We start from the raw sequence: 20,880 nt of genomic DNA, 5'->3' as shown, positions 1-20,880 counted from the left end.
ATAAATAAATAAATAAATATCTTAGACCATGCTCATGCATTGCTGCAAAATGTCACTACAGTTTTTTACGCCGTTTGGAAGCGAAGTTTTTGAAGAACCTAAGTATTCGAATACTACAGTTTTCTATGCCGATGACAGCGAAGACCGTAGTATATGAAACCATCATTTTTTAAAGTGTTACTAAGAAAGATAGTGCCGTGTTTGGCAATCAAAGTATATAGTGTTGTATTTACTCGCCGCTTGAGAGATCTTTTGCTGTGTTTCTCAGTTTTTTGAAAAGAGGTTCTGGTCTTTTTTTTAATATAGCAAAAACACCACAGTTTTGTGCATACTGTGGTTTATAATACTGCCACTTTAACTAGAGCCAAACACGTCAAAGTATTTGAAACCATAGGTTTTCAAGATACTGTGGTATTCTTGAAATACTTTGAAAATACTTTGTGGGGTTGAAGGCAAAAATGACGCGTCCTACATGGAGCGCTAAGTTACCCATCACAGGAGCAAACCAGAATTATTATCGCGCCTCTACAAATCCATCACTATATTAGGGAGAGGCATTTATTTGACATACACGTTTGTACATGCCATCCATGAAAACTACATGACTCACAACATGTTGTTTTTATATTTGGAGACGATGGAACCCATAATTTGGAAGGTGACCATGTCAACATGAACATTACCACCCCCACAACATCACCACCATAGCAAATGGCCAGAGTTACCAAGTGCCAGTAGCACCGAGATGCAGAGGGCCCACCCGGGGGTGCCTAGGGTTGCTGGGCAGCCCAAGGCCTGGATCCACTAGAGACCCTAAGGGCAGATTCGTTGTGTCGCGTGGCAACCACTAGCGAGACACCGAACACCCGTGAACCCAGTTTTCCCACCGAGCACGCGACACATGCTGCCTAGCAATCAGCCTACGAAGCATAGAGCAAGGAAGCGGCCAACATGGCGAATGCTCGCCACCGCCTTCATCACATGAGGCTTTGCCCAGAGGTCACTGCAGATGGTGACAGAGGGGGGGGGGTGGAGGAGGCTAGCGGGTGGACATAGTCAGGGAGAGCTAGTCGTGGCATGTGTCGTCCTTGGATGAGGAGGGGGTGGTGGTTGACCCCGCCCATGTGTCTTACTTGGATGAGGAGGGGATGGCGGTTGACCCCATCACCAGGTTTGAGGTGGTTGACGACGCCGCTGGGGTGACAACATCCGCCTTCTCTCGACGTATGAGGAGGCGGAGCACCAAGCAGCCGAACGCATCGATGTCGATGTCATGTTCGTCGTGAACCTTAAGATCATCACTGAGAACCATGCGATCCTCGCGTCGTTGGTGAGCACACAATTGAGTGTGAGCGCCACAAGATCATGTGTCTCAACGCCGAGCATGCAGATATGTTTGAGGACCTCGAACGTGAAGCCAAGGACGAGTAGGCCAGTGGGTTTACCTCGGTGGATATGGCCCGCCGTCAATGACCATGCTTCTGGCCCCTTCGCCGAGGGGGTGATCGACATCTCCTCCGCCGAGGAGTAGAGCTATTTATCTAGTATGTAGTGATGATTTACCTTATTTAATGTTGATGTAGTGGAATGGTAATGTATTAGATAATGGACTATTTAATGATGCTATGTTTGATGTTGGTGTGGTACCGTTGTTTAATTATGCAACGATGTAGTTTCAATTTGTGTGAAAACAAATTATTTGGGAAATGGGCTAGAAAGGGCAAATGTTGAATTTCCCCCCAAAAGGGAAATCAATGGGGAACTAATATATTGGCCTATGTTTCGGACTATTCAAGTTCCTCACCATGTCAAAAAAATTTACGTTCAAAATTCAACAAAATCATGTAGAATTAGCTAAGTCAGCTTTAATCATGACATCTATGCATAGACAAGTCACGTCTAATCAGCACTCAAGCAGCACTTCAACAGTCGTTAAATATCTTAGGCATTTCATGCGTGAAACCAACAACCACATACGTGAAAACCCTGCCAAATAGCTCACCTACCTGCTTTCTCAGAGCAGCTACCTACCTAGTACGTGTGAAAAGTTAGAGCTCAAATCAACGTTCGCATAAACACTTGTCTTACACTGACTAGCCATGAGCTCTACATACGGGCCAGGATATGTCAAAGCACGTGAAAGGCGCACCGAGCAAATTATGCTCACGCATCCTCGACCGACAAAAGTATGCATTCCGCGCTAAAAGGAACTCCACGGATGACGATTTTGTTTGTTTTTTATTCGTTTGGATCGGCCAGGCGAATACAAATGTCCGCTTTCGTGTTTGGTCGGCGCATGCGCGCAACGCTGGCCCGACCCATTTTGACGGTGCAAGAAAAAATACATGCATATTTAAAATAAAAACAACATTAATTAAACATTAAAGCCGACTACGAAGGCCAGCGAGAGTCCATGTATCCACATTTGCATTAAAGAAAATTAAAAACAGCCTAAACTATGAGGCGGCGCGCTGCCCTAGACGTCGTCGTCGTTGTCCTCGGGGTCCGTGAGGTCGATGAGCGTCGGCGCGGGGCCGGCCCAGGGGAACGCCGTGTTCCAAAGGGCGTTCATGTTGGGCGCGGGCTGTGCCGCCGTGGGGGGCTGTGCGGCCGCCTGAGCCGTCGCGGCCTGGCGCGCCTCCTCCTCGGCTTCGCGCCGCTCGTCCTCGGCATCGTGCTCGAGCATCTCGAGGTACTCGCCGTGACGGTGCTCCTCGGCCAGCCGTTGCTGGCGCCACTGTTCGAGGTACGCCGCCTCCTGCGCCGGCGTCGCCCCCAACCAGACGTGCGGCAGGGTAGCGTCGGGGTACAGGAGAGGCACGCGGTGCTGCCAGTGCCACTCCGCCCGGTGCACTGGCACGTTGACGGGCTGCCTCGGCCGGCGAGCTGGTGCCGACGGAGGCGGGAGAAACTCTGCGGGAAAAGGAATGGCGGGGGACTTGCCCTTGGCCTTGCTACTGCCGGCGCCGGAGAAGAGCCCCATCTGGTTTCATTGGGATGGTTAGGGTTTGCCGACGACAGGGGAGCAGAGTGTGGCTAGATGGGGATGGGGGCTGCCTGAAAACGGGCGAGGACGGTCCCACCACACGGTCGGCCTATGTTGACGTGTGTGCCTGAGGTCATAGATTAAGCTGGCCAGATAGGCTGTGGGCAGTTGGACGACCGTCAAGTGGAGACACGGCGAACAACGAGAAGGCGTGCGTTACGCGTCCGCGCCGACGCATTTTGAGATGCAAATTTGAGCAGCAAATGTGTCAGCGCGGACAGAAAACATACTCGATTTAGGTTTGGATCGACGCATTGGGCCACCTTTTTTATTCGCGCCGATTCAAACAGACGACGGCGGATGAATGGATCGCCCTATTTGAGTTGCTCTAAGCGATCGGACCACGCACGGCGACTCATGCGCTGAACAATTCTCATGTCGTACTCCCATTTTCTTGCTTCGCCACCGGCGACCAAACCACGATGAATTCTTCACATCGCGAAGCCGTAAACTCGACCCACCACTCCTATATATCTGGATGTTCGTACGTTCATAGATGCACACACTAGACGATCGACTACGATCCAGCGTCCGCCATTTTCCAACGGCCAAGGCTAACTAAGCGGCAGGCTTAAACCGGTAGTCTAGACTAGCGCTACTAGCTACTATGGCCGCCACGTCCCTGGCATTCGTGGCGCGCCGCGGTGAGCCGGAGCTGGTCGCGCCGGCCGGGCTGACGCCGCGCGAGCTCAAGCGGCTCTCGGACCTGGACGACCAGGAGAGCCTCCGGTTCTACCGCTCCGTCATATACTTCTACCGGGGCCGCCCCTCGCGGCCGCGCGCTGACCCGGCCAGGATCATACGTCACGGCCTGGCCGCGGCGCTCGTGCACTACTACCCCATCGCGGGGCGGCTCCGCGAGCTGCCCGGCAGGAAGCTCGCGGTGGACTGCACCGGCGAGGGGGTGTGTTTCGTCGAGGCCGATGCGGACGTCGCGTTGGACGAGTTCGGCGACACGCTGTGCCCGCCGGTCCCTTGCGCCGGCCAGCTCCTGTGCTTGCCGGAGAGCAACTCCGCCGTCGTTGTCGATCGTCCACTGCTCTACGTTCAAGTAAGTCATGGACTCATGGCTAGGGTTGAAGAATTGATGGTGCATCCTTAATTTGTACTACGTGTACGCGAGACTGACATGCATCATGCATGATGGCATGAAGGTGACGAGGTTGAGGTGCGGAGGATTCGTGTTCGGCATCCAGGTGTGCCATAATCTGGTGGACGCGCCGGGCGTCACGCAGTTCCTGCAGGCCGTCGGCGAGCTGGCGGGCGGCATGGAGGCGCCAAGCGTGCGGCCGGTGTGGGCGAGGGAGCTGCTCGACGCGCGCGACCCCCCGTGCCCCAACTACGAGCACCCAGAGTACGAGCTTGCGGCCGACGCGGCCAACGACAGGCTCCGTCCGGGCGCCGAGCTCGTGCACCGGGCGTTCCTCTTCGGCCCCGAGGAGCTGTCCTCGCTGAGGGACCAGCTACCGCCGCTGATGAGGTCGCGGTGCTCCCGGTTCCTGCTCCTGTCGGCGTTCGCTTGGCGCTGCCGGACGGCGGCGCTCGGGTACGCGCCCGGCGACGAGGTGCGGTTCATGTTCGTGGTGAACGCCCGCGGGATGCGCGGCCGCCCGCTGCCCGAGGGGTTCTACGGGAACGCGCTCACCTTCGGCGTGGCGCGGACGACGGCCGGCGAGCTCTGCTCGGGACCGCTGGGTCGCGCCGTGGAGCTGATCGTGGCCGCGAAGGCGCGGGTCGGGGCCGACGAGTACGCGCAGTCGGTGGCCGACGCGCTGGTGCTGCGCGGGCGGCCGCGGTTCACGACGGCGCGGACGTATCTCGTGACGGATCTCACCAAGTCGAACCTGCACGAGGTGGACCTCGGGTGGGGCCTTCCGGTCTACGGCGGGCCGGCCACGACGACGCTGGCCACGTTCCACATCCCCGCGGCGGGCGGAGGGATCACCGTGCCGATGTGCCTGCCGCCGCGCGCCATGGAGAGGTTCGCGGCCAATGTGCGCGCGGGGCTCTCGGGGGCTTCTAGTCGCGTGGAGTCGGCCGTACTGTCCAGGATGTAGGCTCCTAACATAATCACTTTTCCTTGCGGGACATCTCAAACATAATTTTGAATCCAAATAAGCATATGTAACATGCTTTGACTTTCTAAAAAGTGTAGTTGGTTTTAGGGGATACTATTGTCACTTAGAGCATCTAAGAGCAGGAACACTACCTTCAGGCAATATGAATATACAATATGTTCTCAATTTTCTAAGGAACAAATGTATAATATTTTTCAAAAGGAGAATAGTACTTCCATGTTATTATATAGGGGGTACTCTTTTTTCTTTTCCACCGGAAACTGTAGGAATTCCGTCCCACGGTAAATTTTTATATATCTACTTTCAGCTATTATTAATATCTAATATGTCCTTTTTTATGGCACATCGTATTACATATATAGGAATTAGATCTTCATGTTCTTCACCACTTATATATCAACATTCTGTCACCCGTAACAACGCGTGGGGTATCTTCTAGCTCTGAAAAATCGTGCATCCACGCCTCACTGCTACTGCCCTCGATCAATTCTTCTGGTGGCGAAGAAAGCAGCAAACGCTCAATTTCGTTGACAGGCAGGTCTGTCTAATCAGGAGCAAGCGCTGTAAGCAAAGCTCGAACCTCTGTCAAAAATCAGGTATGTATGTCCCTGTACTGGAAGCACGAGGTCCACTTTGTTTCATTGTCCGGACAGACAAGTCTCGGCCAACTCCTCCACCACCTCGGTCGTGTCCAAATATTGGACCAGCAGCTCGTCACTACCAGATGCATGCACTGATGACGTGTCTGCCTCGCCGTGCTCAGCCGTTGAAACCCACCGCACGCACACACGCTCTCGCCTTCCACTGGACGACGGTGATCGCGCTGACGAGTTTGTATGCGCGGCTCCATCAAGCGACGACGAGGATCTCATGTCGGTCGTGCTGGGTGTGCCGACACTGGTCACGGTCACACTCACACCTACCTTACCTTACCTTACCTGCTTAGACCATCTCCAACCGCGTCTCCAACAGGCCTCCCAGGCCTCTTTTTTGGTATAGGCGTCCAAAAAACGGCTCAGTTCCGTTTCAGGAGCCCAGTTTTCATGAGCTAAGGCCGAAACTAGCGTCGTTGAATCCAGACTAAACCCGGCGCGCCGGGGAGTGCTCGGGAAACGGCGTGCCCGCTGAGTCAGCAACCCGTGCCTCATTGTCCTCACATCGTCTCAGTTTTCCACAGGGAATCAATACTAAGGTTGCCGTCAGTTAGCTTTTCATTAATTCCTCACGAGCGGCGTTGTGCGGCGACGCGCCCTCTCCCCTCCACGCATACACACCACACCACACCACCCCCCCGGCCGCTATATAAAGCAGCGCCTCCCTCACAGGTGGACACACCCGCCCGCAGCCCCTCTCTCCTCGTGCACAACCACCATCGACGAGCCCTCTTTCCTCTCCCTCCCCGTTCACAGCCGCCGCAGACGATGGGCGAAAGGTTCCCCGGCAATGGGGCGGCGGCGAATGGCTTCGGCCCGCCGCTCTCTGCATGAGTGGGAAGCCCATCTCTTGCACAAAGCCAATTACCTGGTGCCTCCCGACATGCCCGTGCCAGGACGGTGGAGGCTCAGCGCTGGGGCGTCCCCGTCCCCCCGCCGCCCGACGTCACGCGCCCCGACTATTTCCACGCCGAGATCGAGCGTGCGCGGGCATCTCTGACGGAGGAGCAATGGGCCCTCCCGGAGTAAGACGGAGCCGGAGCTCAACGACGAGGCGACCATGAGGTGGGCGCGGGAAGATTGGGTGCGGCTAGAGATGGAGCGCCAGCGCCGCGCCTTGGCAAAGATCGCAGCGCGCCGCCGTGGGCGTGAGGAAGGGGGCGTCATCGCTGTCGGCGTCATCGTGCTTGAAGACAGCGATGACGACACGCCGCCACCGGCCAAACCTGTCCGCCAGGGCGACCACAGGCAGGGGTTCAACAGCGTGAAGAAGGAGAAGGACGACGGCGGACTACGCCGCGCTCAGCGAGTTTTTTATTTAGTAAATTTTAAGTTTTCTATGCAAAAAATATTGAACGCCGAAATTTGTGTCCTATTTGCCGAATCTTTGTAATGTTTGCCTAATTTTAGCCGAATTTATTTTAAAAAATATTTAAAAAAAGAATGATTGGGACGACTCTGGAGATGGCGACTGGGAACCCGATCACCCCAAACCGATTTTTAGAGCCGGTTCATCCCAGACGGCAATTTACCGAGTCCCCTGAGGGGCTAACGGCTGGGGATGCCCTTAATTCCTAGTCGCGCTGGCGTCACTTTGGATTCAAATCAACATCGCCAGGGTTTCCACGGGGGATGGGAGCACGACCACGACCCTTCCTTGTTTCGGAGCAGGAACAGTTTCGCCGGCAATAATCCTAGACACACGGACTTGTTACAGGGTTTTACAGGATCCTTCAACTAACTAATATCTCCCCCCCCCCCCCCCCCCCCCCCCCCCCTCCCCCCCCTGGATTTTCAGTTGGGGTGGGCCCCTGCCTCCCCTAATCTCCAATTCTATTGGTCCATTTTAGTTAGTCCGTAAAATCCTCAAGTAAAGATCCGTGTGTCTAGCATTGCCGGTTTCGCCGGTCCGACCACGCTCGTCAAAATGCAGTGTCTCTAGTGATTTCAGCGTTTGTGCTGACTGGCCGGAATCGCACCACCAGCGACGGAGCTAGCGAGGGCCGACCGGCCGAGGGAGGAGAAACGAAATTATGGCCAACGGTGTATTTTATTTTGTTTTGTTCCGCATTTCATCGTGTTCTTTGGTTTGCTGCAAAATCTTTAAAGCAGAATGATTAACGGTCCAGGTGCCAAAGAAAAAGGAAAAAACGCAGCCGCCAACTGCTAACGAAAGATGCCGAGGTAGGTGTGCGGAAAAGAGAAACCAGGCGTTGAACATATGAGCACATACGACTGCCTACTCCATTGTTGGATTACTTACACACTCAGTGGCGAAGCTAGGGAATTGCCAAAGCCTGGGCATGCTATAATCTAAAACTAGCATGTACCCGCGTGGCGGCACGCCGCGCCTCGTCGATACGTGAAGGCAACCTTCTCATGCTTTTCCTTATATTGAACTGAACGCACCAAGTTTCTCCCAAACCATGCAATCCTACAGAACATATTCGATATTAGTTACTTTGAAGTACAAAAACAATTGATGTAGTATCCTTCAAAACAGTATGTGATCAGCTTACAGTCCTTATTGAATCTATTAGATTCTGGAGACTGGAGCATGTTCCTTTTCTTGTCCCAGCCCAGAAAATTTGATCTAGGAATCCTGTTTAAAAAATAAAAATAAGAATTGTACTGCCTTGACAGTTGATGAATAGATGGGGACTTTTCTCGACAAAAAAAAACAATAATCAAACCGAAGATGGAACGAAACAACACTTGCGCACCACAATAACTGGAGACTAAGTTGTTGTAAGGAAGTGAGAAAATATATCTGTCAAAAAACAACCCGCCACACTTAATAAGCAGTCAAGTATGTCTCTAGAAAGAGGCCATACCGCCACACTTACAGGCCTCTGTTCTTCACAAACATGCAATTGATTATCATATTCACGTATAACTGTAATACTTTGAGACAACCAGATAGAGCAAACTCGTATACTTGGTAATAATAAAAATCTAACACAGCAAAATTTCTCTATTTGAATGTTCTTTCCTAAAGATATGTCATCATAAAACAACATATCTGTTATAACCAGTTATACAATAAGTACCCTGAACATAAATAGCATCATTGGATAGTGAACCTTTGAACTATATGGTGAGAGCAGCCATCTCCTGGATTTTTCAAGTTCTGCTATCGTTAGTGCTTGTTCTACTGAGTTTGGGCACATACGCTGACACTCTCCGGAGCTACTCAGCTGTTGCAAATAACACCAAGGGAGACACAATCCTGTATGAAGCCTTAGTCATGGTATACTGTAATCTTTTCTTTAAGAAAAATGCCCATTACGGGTGATTTCATTAAGAATATTAACAGGTTACATCATATGCCAATGAGTTCAATATATAGAAGGACAGAAGGGACAGGAAGCACAACATGTATTTAGTACAGGTAGCATGCCTGCTAATTTAGCTCCCTACCAATGAACTGGCTTTGCTTCTGTGGAATTGTCTTCTTCTCTAATTACCAAAACTGTTGGTCAGCTGCTATTAAATGGTCAATAATATCGTCCGGCTGGATGAGACATCTCTCACCTATGATGACTCATTTGTGAGATACTCCTGAGAACCTGAGTGAACAGAGCAAGATGCTTTTATCTTGGATGTGGACTCCAAGTATACTGATTAAGAAGGCAAATAAGGGGGACATCAGAGAAGCAAGCTGTAAGAAAATCATGCTTATTTGCAAGTTAAGATATGTTCAGGTTAAACCACACACTGGGATATCTTAGGGCAATTTGCGTTTTAAATGTACTTTTAGGCTACCTACATGTTTGGTTCTGCATAAAAATGAAGATCTCAGCACAAAAAAAATAAAGAATACACTATTTGTCTCTATCTAAGCAGGTGACCAAGAATTTCGAAGGAATTAACCGTATGACAGTAAATTAAATAGTCACCGTCTTAAATAGCATAAGAACAACATACACACGAAGAAGAAACTACACGGCATAACTCAATAGCTATTTAAAAGTAGTATTCCATATAATATATAAAACTTGCTTCTTATTCCTTCTATTACCCAGCGACACACAAAGAGAACTCATTATTTAGCTTAAAATCATTACTATTCCATTTTGAGGAAATTCAAAAAAGAAAAATAATTTTAGTAGAACTAAAAGTTACTTATCATTAGTTACCACTATTAATGATATAAAATTCCCTCATTTGAAATTGAAACACTAACATACATGTTGTGTGCTGCTCTTTGTTCAAGCATAGGTAAGGAACAGAGTCTTACTTGGATTCTGCAGAAGCGTACCTTCTATCCTTCCACTTCCTCTCATTTCTTCACTACCAGAAAAATGAGCCCGTCAACATTACAGGGTAAAGAAAAATATGTACATCCGTGAAGAAAGCTCATGTAAAATTAGGTAGCAAGGCATGTGAACAAAAGATAGATTAACCTGTTTTCCTGGAAGCCTCAACAGAAGGATTGAACAGAAAAATTTGCTTCTTGGATCAGAACATACACACAATCGGTGATCAATGGATTCCAAACTGGTAAAATAGAAAACGATATGGAAGTTCTTAATTCAGTGAATTTTTATATTTGTACATATTAATACTTGACAATTCAGGAGGTAAAAACAACAGCAGGATGTTCCTTGGAACAATAAGAATAAACATGACATGATTTGAAGATGAATCATCGTTTTCTACACAACTTATGGGGTAACTCATAGCTTCATTTTGGTTTCAAGTTTAGCAGTGCTAATTGTCGCTAGCGCACTAAAATCAGGCTAGAGAGACCACAATATCAGCAAGCAGCAAGGATCAACAAAAGGTAGCTCACCCAGGTTGCCACCATGTTGAAGCTCTCTGTAGTTAACCAATTCATCCCCTTGAGCCCAGTGGAGAACTTCTGCCGTGTTACTTCCGTTTCCAATTCCTGAATCTTGCATGTATAGACCTTATAAGGTCCACATTCTGCTTGGAAAAATAATATAACAGTTCAAGTATGGTGGCATGACAATGTGCACAGAAAACTTTATTTGATTCGAGATATAATTTTACACACCTGCTCACTGTAAAGTTCTGAATTTCTTAACCCAGGTAGAGAGACTTTTTTCTGCAACAACCGAAAGATGCATAAAACAACATTAGAGATAAAAATGAACTAATTTGATTGGTGAATGCACCAAACCCACCTGAAGTTACTACGGGAAAACAGGAGTTCACGCTGCACCTGCTATATTGACTACTCAATTTTCGCATCTTTGCTGTAACTGGATCTATGTTTGATCTATTCAATTTCAATAGGATACATAAGGATAAACATATGATGGCAAGCCAAATAAAGTATGCAAAGATTTATTCAAGGATAGAGCAAGCTTACCGTTGCTTTGTTGTGAATATTTCATACACAACCCGTGGCTTAGCCTGCGCGAACAACCCGAGCGGCGGCGACCGGCGAGCAGGGAGAGGGCAGCCGCGCGGGCTAGGTAGCCACGAACATGCACATGAATCAGGGGTTCGAGCACCCAAGCAAACGCCCCACCAGCATGCGCTCGTACCCATGCACATGGCAGCAGTGGGGGCAGACCGTCCAGAGCACATCTCTGGGACGGAAACGCCGCCAGGAGCAGCAGGAGCGAAACCGGCGCTGGTGGAGGTGCTCTCCAAGAGGTGGGCGAAGGCCTCTTCGACGACGCGAAGGGCGGTGTCAGCCGGGGATGGGGATCGCGCCGAGGGGCCAGGAGGTTGGCTAGGCGACGGAAGGCCCGCTTGACGTCCTGGGTGTCGGGGTTGGGCTGGAGCTGGAGGATGAAGAGGGAATCGGGGCGGCCGGAGGGGAGGAGGCACTCGACGGCAAGGTGGACGCAGCCCCTCGCCGGTACGCCCCCTGGTGGCGGCTCGGCGGAGCCGCTCCTCCGCGGCCGCTTGTGGATAAGCGAGACCGGGGGCCATCTTATAGAGGCGCTGGGGCGGCGGTAGAGCAGCAGGAGATGGGATAAGCGGCGGGCGGCAGGCGACGAGCGGCAGCAGACGGGATAAGCGGCGGGCGGCGGGCGGCGAGCGGCAGGAGTCTTCGAGAGGGAGCAGGCCACCGCCCGGCAGACTGAAAAGTTTGACCATGAATCAAATTGCAGGAAACAACAGTGACATGAACCAATACAGAACCAAATGAGCATCGAGACGGCGACGCCGTGGACTGAACGCAAGCACAGGAAGAAACGCTAAACATACGCTAAGTCTACCTAAACGTGGCCCATGTAAAGAAATAATGGATGGCCCTTAGACGTTCTGGTTTGGCGTGAGTAAGCCCAAAAGGCAAAACAACACCCAAACTAGCCCAATTCACTAAGCTGTCATATTTTTGCTTTATATCACACCTATTATTCATCGATTGTGACTCCGGCTACTCGAAAAATCTGCAGCGATCGTGCCCGGGCACGTGCCCATGATGCCCGGACGGTGAAATCGCCCCTGTACACACTTGTTGATGCCTTTGATCTCGATCTGCATTTTGTACAGTGGCCTTTTACTCTTCTTATCTGGTCACCCATCCTTATTCATAATTCCACATCTCTGCACAACGTACAGTACAGTCTGCCTCTACGTCTATGGCTCTGCCACATAAATGAACCCACTAATTTCCATCATAATACCTTGCCAAATAGAGTTTTACGTCAAGCATGTATATATACAATAGAGTTAGTTTTGCTCCGGTAAAATTTAAGTAACTTTAAGATTCGTGTAAATATTCAAGAAGGGGCCGGTGTACCGAAGCAAAACTCATTGGCTTATGTTTTAGACTATATTCAAGTTTCTCACCATGTCAAACATATTTACGTTGAACATTCAACAAAATCATGTAGAACTAGCTAAGTCAGCTTTAATCATGACATTTATGCGTAGAGAAGTCCCGTCTAATCAGCACTCAAGCAGCACTTTCAACAGTTGTTAGAGCAACTCCAATGGGCCGATTCAAACGGATGGCGCTTTTGTCCGCTTTTTGTTCGTTTGGGTCGGCCCGACGGACACAAACGTCCGGCGCTGTGTTTGGGTCGGCACGAGCGTCCAACGCTGACCCGACTCATTTCGTCGCCGCATCAAAAATAATATTGCAAACAGTTTGAAAATAAAATATGCATTTAATTAAACATAAAAGCCGGCCACGAAGGCCGGCGAAAGTCCACATTACATTAATAAAAGCACTAAAAACAAAACGACGCGCTGCCCTAGACGTTCTCGTCGACGGCGGCGTCTGCGTCGGGACCGGTGAGGTCGATCAACGTCGGCGCAGGGCCGGCCTAGGGGAACGTCATGTTCCAGACGACGGCGATGTCGGGCTTTGCCGCCGCTGCCTGGGCCTGACGCGCCTCCTCGTCGGCGTCGCGCTCGAGTATCTGCAGACGCTCGCCCTCCCGGCGCTCCTCGGCCAGCCGAACGCGGCGCCAGTGGTCGAGGTAGGCCGCCTCCCGCTTCTCCATCGCCCCGAGCCAGATCGGCGGAGCGCTGACCCACTCGCGCACTACTCCGGTCCAGGAGTAGCGCTCGCGGTAGGCCGGCTCCTTCGGCTCGGCTTTGGGCGGGGACGGCGGGGCCACCGGCGGCACGACGTAGTCGCCCGCCGCGGAGAGGGCCATGCCCTCCGCCATGGCAGCCTCGAAAGCCGCCTCGTCCGCCTCCCTCCACCGCTCCTCCTCCTCGCTCTCCTTGATGGCCACCTGGTAGGCGGCCTCGGCCTCCTGGTCCTCGTCGCGGACGACGAGCGCGGGCGGTGGCAGGCTGTGGTCAACGTCGCGGACGCCGCGTCGCCTCGCCTCCTCGTGCTCGAAGGCGAACCATCGAGCCCAGTTGGGCGAGTCAGCGGCGAAGTGCGGGTCGGCACGCTGCTCCGACGTCAGCAACGCCCGCCGGCGCCGCACCTCCTCCGCATGGGCCCTGCCGTCCGCGGCGCCGCCGACATTGGGATCCTCTCCGGATCCAAATGCTAGTCATGCGGCAGCGTCACGTCTGGGTACGGCAGAGGCACACGGTGGTGCCAGTGCCACTCGGCCTGGTGCAACGGCACGTTGATGCGCTGCCTCTGCCGGGGAGCGCGCGCCGGCGCGGGGAGGGCGGGGAGGGAGGGGGAATGGCGGGCGGGGGCTTTGCCCTTGCGGCTGCTGCCGATGCCGGAGAAGAAACCCATGCTGGCGGTAGCTAGGGTTGTCGCCGGCGTGGGGGCAGGGGTGGCCAAATGGGGACGGGGGGCGAGTGGTAAGTGGATGAGGACGGCCCCGCTGCACGCCCGACTTAAAAAAGGACGACCGCCGTCGCTAACGCGTGGGCCCAAGGTGGGCGGTCGTCATAAATTATGTTGACCGTGGCGGTTGGGTGGCCGCCAGGTGGGGACGCGGCGGATGGCGAGGAGACGTGCGGCACGTTCGCTTCGTGTCCGCGCCGACACATTTCAGGCGCAATTTTGGGCCGGAAATGGGTCAGCGCGGACGCCGGCGGACACGATTTGAGTTTGGGTCGGCGCGTTGGGCCGCCACTTTTGTCCGTGCCGACCCAAACGGACGCGGACAGACGAAATGGGTCGCCCCATTGGAGTTGATCTTATATATCTTAGGCATTTCATGCATGAAACCAACAACCATTGCCGTGAAACCTGCCAAATAGCTCACCTACCTGCTTTCTCAGAGCAGCTACCTAGTACTTGTGAAAAGTTACAGCTCAAATCAACGTTCGCACAAACACTTGTCTTACACTTACCTAGTACATACGGGCCAGGATCTGTAAAAGCACACTACCAGCAGCAGCACCGCTACGGGCGGCGACGGCCACAACCAGGAGCTGCTGCCGCAGTACGGCGCCGGCAACGAGCACAAGCAACATCAGCGGTAAGCGGCGATAGTAGCGAGCAGAAGTACACGGCCCTGGTGACCAGCAAGAGCACCACTACGGTGGAGGATGGCCACCACTAGCAGCTGTAGCGGCAGTATGCACTGACGGAGAGCACAAGCAACCACAGTATGCAACGACACCGGCGAGCAGTAAGAGTGCATCGAGCTAGCGAGCTAGCTAGATATCTTCCACAGGCAGGAGCAGTACGTGGGCTCCACCGATACGTCGAGCTAGTTAGCTATCTTGCACAGTGTCAGCAGCAAGACCGAGTCAAGGCAGGAAGAGCCAGGAGTTACTAGCAACAGGCCGGGCCGCAAGCCTCGCCTCCCTGCTCGGCTAGCGGGCCCCGAATGGGCCTTAGGCCACGTAGTTGGTTAAGTACCCTTTCTCCTTTTCTCTGTAAGGCTAGTGAACGGCATTTGGCTAAGGATAGGCTAGCGTGGGCAGGTCGTCTTCCTCCTCCTTTCCCCTTTCCTGAGATGTAATCCAAATTGAGATGAACTCCATGGAATTATAGATAGAGCTAGAGATTGAGTGTTAACAATCTGGCATCAGAGCCGTTCGTTCCGGCGGCCGTGCCCCACCACCACCGCCACACACGTCTTGCCGACAAGCTGCGCGCCGCCGCCATGGATAGGATTCCGCCGGAAACGAAGGCCATCTACGACCTCCTTCGCGTCGACTTCGATCAAGCCAACCGCGACCACGTTGAGTCCACAGCGAAGGCCCTCGCCCAACTCGACGCCAAACTCGACCTCCTCTCCGGGTGAATCGATGAGGTCAAGGTGTCGATTGGGGTCGAGCTCGATGAGCTGTGGCAGGGCCTCGACAAGTCAATGCCACAGGCTCCCGAGCCGCCGAGGAGCGCACCAGTTACGCCGCCGAGAGCTCCGAGCGGCGGATCCACGGGTCCTGATGGCCTCCGTTTCGACAATGAGAACAGGGGCAAGGGCATAAGGTTTATGTCCCACCTCCTGTCAGAGGTATGCATTTCGACCAAGCAATACAACGTGTTCCTTTTGCTCCATTGGAAAATTCTCGCCAGACTTCTGCTGATGTGTTCGGTGTTGGACCTCGGATCGAGATGCCGCGTTTTGATGGGGCCAACCCAAAATTGTGGCAGACTCGTTGCGAGGATTATTTCAGATTTTGGGGCACACCACAGAATCAGTGGATCTCTCTCGCCACATCATTGTTTGAAGGACCAGCTGCTAGATGGCTCGAATCAGTGCGCAGGCGAGCACCCAATTCCACATGGGATGAGTTTTGTAGGTTGCTTCAGGGCAGGTTTGGCCGGAACCTTCACCAGTCAGTGTTGAGGAATTTTTTTCACATATCGCAGACATGAACTATAGAGGAATATGTGGAATTCTCTGAGTTGTTTGATCAACTAGCTGCTTATGAAAGTTCGCCAAATACAGTACACTATGTAACTCGCTTCATGGAGAGGTTAAAGCCTACTGTCAGACTCGCTGTCGGCATTCAACAGCCAACTAATCTGGATACTGCCTATCAATTGGCCTTGTTACATGAAGAATTGGGCATGCATTCTAGTAGTTCTTCTGTTGTTAGTTCCAGCCGTAGAGCTTCAACATTGCCATTACCACCACCACCAGCTCCTGCGCCCAGTTCCCTGTAAGGCCGTGTTACTGAGGACAGAAGAATTTCTGAAGGTGTCAGACACCAGGGTACTGATGACAAGTGGGGAGCATTGCGTGCTTATCGAAGAGCTCGAGGTCTGTGTTTTGTGTGTGGAGAACGTTGGAGCAAGGACCATACTTGTAAGCAAGAGGTTCAATTGCATGTAGTGCAAGAAATTATTGACATATTACAACAAGCTGAAATTCAGGATTCAGTTGACACAACATTTGTAGCTGAAGCGCACATGATTACTATTTCTGCAGTGGCCATGGGTGATGAACCAGCTCAACAGACCAGAACTATGCAGTTTAAAGCTCAACTGCAAGGGCTCAATCTCACCTTCCTGGTTGATTCTGGTAGTTCTCATTCATTTCTGAATGCTTCACTGTCAGCTAAACTGATGAATGTTACTTCTATGGCCAAGGTTCTTGTCAAGATAGCAAATGGATACATTGTCCTGTGCAACAACCAGTTACTGAATGGTGTTTGGTCTTGTTATGGACACGAGTTTGTCAGCAACTTCAAGATATTTCCTCTGGGCAGCTATGATGACATTATTTGTATGGATTGGCTCTCTTCCCACAGCCCTATGTTGGTGGATTGGGAAAACCATTGGATGTCCTTTTCTCACAAAAATGCAGAAGTAACACTGTTGGGGACTGCAGTTGTTACTCCTCATCTAACAGTACTAGAAGCTTGTGCCTTATTGACAACTGGCAGTTTACCTATTTCACCAGAAGTGCAAGTTATCTTGGACCAATTTAAACATGTTTTTGAAGCACCCACTGGACTTCCTCCACGAAGAGCTTATAATCATACAATCCCTCTCATACCTGGTGCTACTCCAGTATCCATGAGGCCCTACCGCATTGCTCCAGCCATGAAAACTGAATTGGAGCGACAGATACAAGAGATGCGTGATGTGATACGTGTGAGCAACAGTCCTTTCTCTTCACCTCACCTTATGGTCAAAAAGAAGGATAACACATGGCGACCGGTGATTGATTATCGCCACTTAAATGCTATAACCCAAAAATGGAAATTTCCTATTCCTGTGGTTGATGAGCTTTTGGATGAGTTATCTGGTGCCAGTTGGTTCATCAAATTGGACTTGCGATCGGGTTATCATCAAATTTGTCTCACACCTGGAGAAGAGTACAAAACAATGTTTCAAACTCATCTGGGACATTATGAGTTTACGGTTGTTTCCCGCGGATTGACAGGTGGTCCTAATACGTTTCAGTTCGCGATGAACCACACTCTGTCACCTTGTAAGTTTGTGGTGGTTTTCTTTGACGACATACTGATCTTTAGTGTCACATTTAAGGAGCACTTGGCACACATAAGATCAGTTCTCAAATTGTTGTCGGAACATCAATGGAAAATGAAGTTGTCGAAGTGTGCTTTTGCGCAACGTCAGGTTGGATATTTGGGGCACATCATCAGTGGTGAGGGGGTATCCACGGATCCAAGTAAGATTTCTGATGTTGAAACCTGCCAACACCAAAGAATGTTAAGGAGGTTCGTGGTTTCCTTGGACTCACTGGCTACTACCGTAAGTTTATAAGGAACTACGGCATCATCTGCCGATCTCTCATTGCTCTTTTGAAGAAAGGTGTCGTTTTCCGCTGGTCTGCTACAGAAGAACAAGCTTTTCAATCCTTGAAACAAGCTCTTATTTATGCTCCTGTGTTAGCTCTTCCCAAGTTCAACAAAACTTTTGTGGTTGCCACAGATGCTTGCGATGTTGGCATTGGTGTAGTGTTGATGCAAGATGGGCACCCTATTGCCTATGTTAGTAAAGCTCTTGGGCCTAGAAATAGGTCATTGTCAGTTTATGAGAAGGAGTTCTTAGCTATTTTGTTAGCTATTGAACATTGGCGTCAATATCTAGTGCTCAAGGAGTTCGTTATTCTCATTGATCAACGCAGCTTGACTAGCTTGTCTGACCAGCGTCTACACACCAATTGGCAGCAAAAAGCGTTGACCAAAATGATGGGACTGCAGTACATTATCCAGTACAAGAAAGGCTCTGAAAATACTGCAGCAGATGCTCTCTCGCGAAGGCCTCATTCTACGGTGGAACTCCATGCTATCTCTAGCTCTCAGCCTACTTGGTTAACTGAAGTCATCACTAGTTATGACAATGACAGTTTCTGTCAGAAACTTCTTCTAAAGCTTGCAGCTGACCCTACCGTTGATAGTAAATTTCTTCTCCAAAATGGTCTACTTAGTACTGATGGATGTATATGGGTGGGTCAGAACACTGAGCTACTGTCCAGAATTACACTAGCATTTCATGATACACCACTTGGAGGGCATTCGGGATTTCCTGTCACTTACAGGCGTATTCGTCAGTTGTTTCGATGGGCTGGTATGAAAAGCTTCGTCAAGGACATAGTCCAGCACTGTACAGTTTTCCAGCAAGCAAAACCAGAGCGGGTAGCTTATCCTGGCCTTCTACAGCCTCTCCCAGTGCCCTATCTTCCGTGGGAAATGGTAACTATGGACTTTATTGAAGGGTTACCAACATCCGGACGCTACAATTGCATACTGGTGATCATTGATAAATTGTCTAAATATGGGCATTTCATTCCTCTTCAACACCCGTTCACAGCACAAACAGTGGCTGAAGCCTTCTTGGATACAGTTTACAAGCTACATGGTATGCCTCTATCCATTGTTTCAGATCGAGACAAGGTATTCACCAACATCTTCTGGAAAGAACTTTTTCAACACTCACAAGGTGATACGTCTCCAACGTATCTATAATTTTTGATTGCTCCATGCTATATTATCTACTGTTTTGGACATTATTGGGCTTTATTATCCACTTTTATATTATTTTTGGGACTAACCTATTAACCGGGGGCCCAGCCCAGAATTGCTGTTTTTTTGCCTGTTTTAGGGTTTCAAAGAAAAGGAATATCAAACGGAGTCCAAACGGAATGAAACCTTCGGGAACGTGATTTTCTCATCAAATACAACTCGGGAGACTTGGACCCTACGTCAAGACACGTAACAGGAGGCCACGAGGTAGGGGGGCATGCCTACCCCCCCAGGCGTGCCCTCCACCCTCGTGCCCCCCCTGTTGCTCCACCGACGTACTTCTTCCTCCTATATATATCCACGTACCCCCAAACGATCAAAACCGGAGCCAAAACCCTAATTCCACCGCCGTAACTTTCTGTATCCACGAGATCCCATCTTGGGGCCTGTTCCGGAGCTCCGCCGGAGGGGGAATCGATCACGGAGGGCTTCTACATCAACACCATAGCCTCTCCGATGAAGTGTGAGTAGTTTACTTCAGACCTACGGGTCCATAGTTAGTAGCTAGATGGTTTCTTCTCTCTTTTTGGATCTCAATACAATGTTCTCCCCCTCTCTTGTGGAGATCTATTCGATGTAATCTTCTTTTTGCGGTGTGTTTGTTGAGATCGATGAATTGGGGGTTTATGATCAAGTCTACCTATGAATAATATTTGAATCTTCTCTGAATTCTTTTATGTATGATTGATTATCTTTGCAAGTCTCTTCGAATTATCAGTTTGGTTTGGCCTACTAGATTGATCTTTCTTGCAATTGGAGAAGTGCTTAGCTTTGGGTTCAATTTTGCAGTGTCCTTTACCGGTGACAGTAAGGGCAGCAAGGCACGTATTGTATTATTGCTATCGAGGATAACAAGATGGGGTTTTCTTCATATTGCATGAGTCTATCCCTCTACATCATGTCATCTTGCTTAAGGCGTTACTCTGTTTTTAACTTAATACTCTAGATGCATGCTGGATAGCGGTCGATGAGTGGAGTAATAGTAGTAGATGCAGGAAGGAGTCGGTCTACTTGTCTCGGACGTGATGCCTATATACATGATCATACCTAGATATTCTCATAGCTATGCTCAATTCTGTCAATTGCTCAACAGTAATTTGTTCACCCACCGTAGAATACTTATGCTCTCGAGAGAAGCCACTAGTGGAACATATGGCCCCCGGGTCAATATTTATCATATTAATCTCCTACTACTTAGTTATTTAGTTTGCCTTTATTTTACTTTGCATCTTTATCATAAAAATACCAAAAATATTATCTTATCATATCTATCAGATCTCACTCTCGTAAGTGGCCCTATAGGGATTGACAATCCCTATTTGGTTGGTTGCGAGGATTTATTTGTTTTGTGCAGGTACGAGGGACTCGCGCGTAGCCTCCTACTGGATTGATACCTTGGTTCTCAAAACTGAGGGAAATACTTACGCTACTTTGCTGCATCATCCCTTCCTCCTTGGGGAAAACGAATGCAGTGCTAAAAGAGATAGCAAGAAGGATTTCTGGCGCCGTTGCCGGGGAGGTCTACGCAAAAGTCAACATACCAAGTACCCATCACATACCCTTATCTCTCGCATTACATTATTTGCCATTTGCCTCTCGTTTTCCTCTCCCCCCAATTCACCCTTGCCGTTTTATTCGCCCTCTCTCTCTATCCTCGCCCTGTTTCTCTATTTGCCCCTTTTTGTCCGCTTGCTTTTTGTTTGCTTGTGTGTTAGTTTGCTTGTTTGTCGCGATGGCTCAAGATAATACTAAATTGTGTGACTTCACCAATACCAACAACAATGATTTTATTAGC

The 20,880-nt window shown here is 50.3% G+C and overlaps 2 protein-coding genes across 2 annotated transcripts; one reads left to right on the top strand and one right to left on the bottom strand.

Annotated features, from left to right (window-relative positions):
• The first annotated feature begins 3,526 nt into the window (after positions 1 to 3,526).
• Positions 3,527 to 5,380, top strand: LOC125533708 (benzyl alcohol O-benzoyltransferase-like). Its single transcript, XM_048697075.1, has 2 exons — positions 3,527 to 4,097; positions 4,201 to 5,380. The coding sequence occupies exons 1-2, from the start codon at positions 3,654 to 3,656 to the stop codon at positions 5,101 to 5,103; spliced, it is 1,347 nt and encodes a 448-aa protein (XP_048553032.1). The 5' UTR covers positions 3,527 to 3,653; the 3' UTR covers positions 5,104 to 5,380.
• A 5,547-nt stretch (positions 5,381 to 10,927) lies between these two features.
• LOC125537401 lies at positions 10,928 to 11,911 on the bottom strand. The gene is made up of 2 exons (XM_048700708.1): positions 11,116 to 11,911; positions 10,928 to 11,022 (listed from the first exon to the last, which is right to left on the bottom strand). The coding sequence occupies exons 1-2, from the start codon at positions 11,909 to 11,911 to the stop codon at positions 11,012 to 11,014; spliced, it is 807 nt and encodes a 268-aa protein (XP_048556665.1). The 3' UTR covers positions 10,928 to 11,011.
• Between the last annotated feature and the right edge of the window lie 8,969 nt (positions 11,912 to 20,880).

Source organism: Triticum urartu, chromosome 2 (genome assembly GCF_003073215.2).
Source record: "Triticum urartu cultivar G1812 chromosome 2, Tu2.1, whole genome shotgun sequence".
Classification (NCBI taxonomy): Eukaryota; Viridiplantae; Streptophyta; class Magnoliopsida; order Poales; family Poaceae; genus Triticum; species Triticum urartu.
This window is presented reverse-complemented; position numbering and strand designations above follow the sequence as displayed.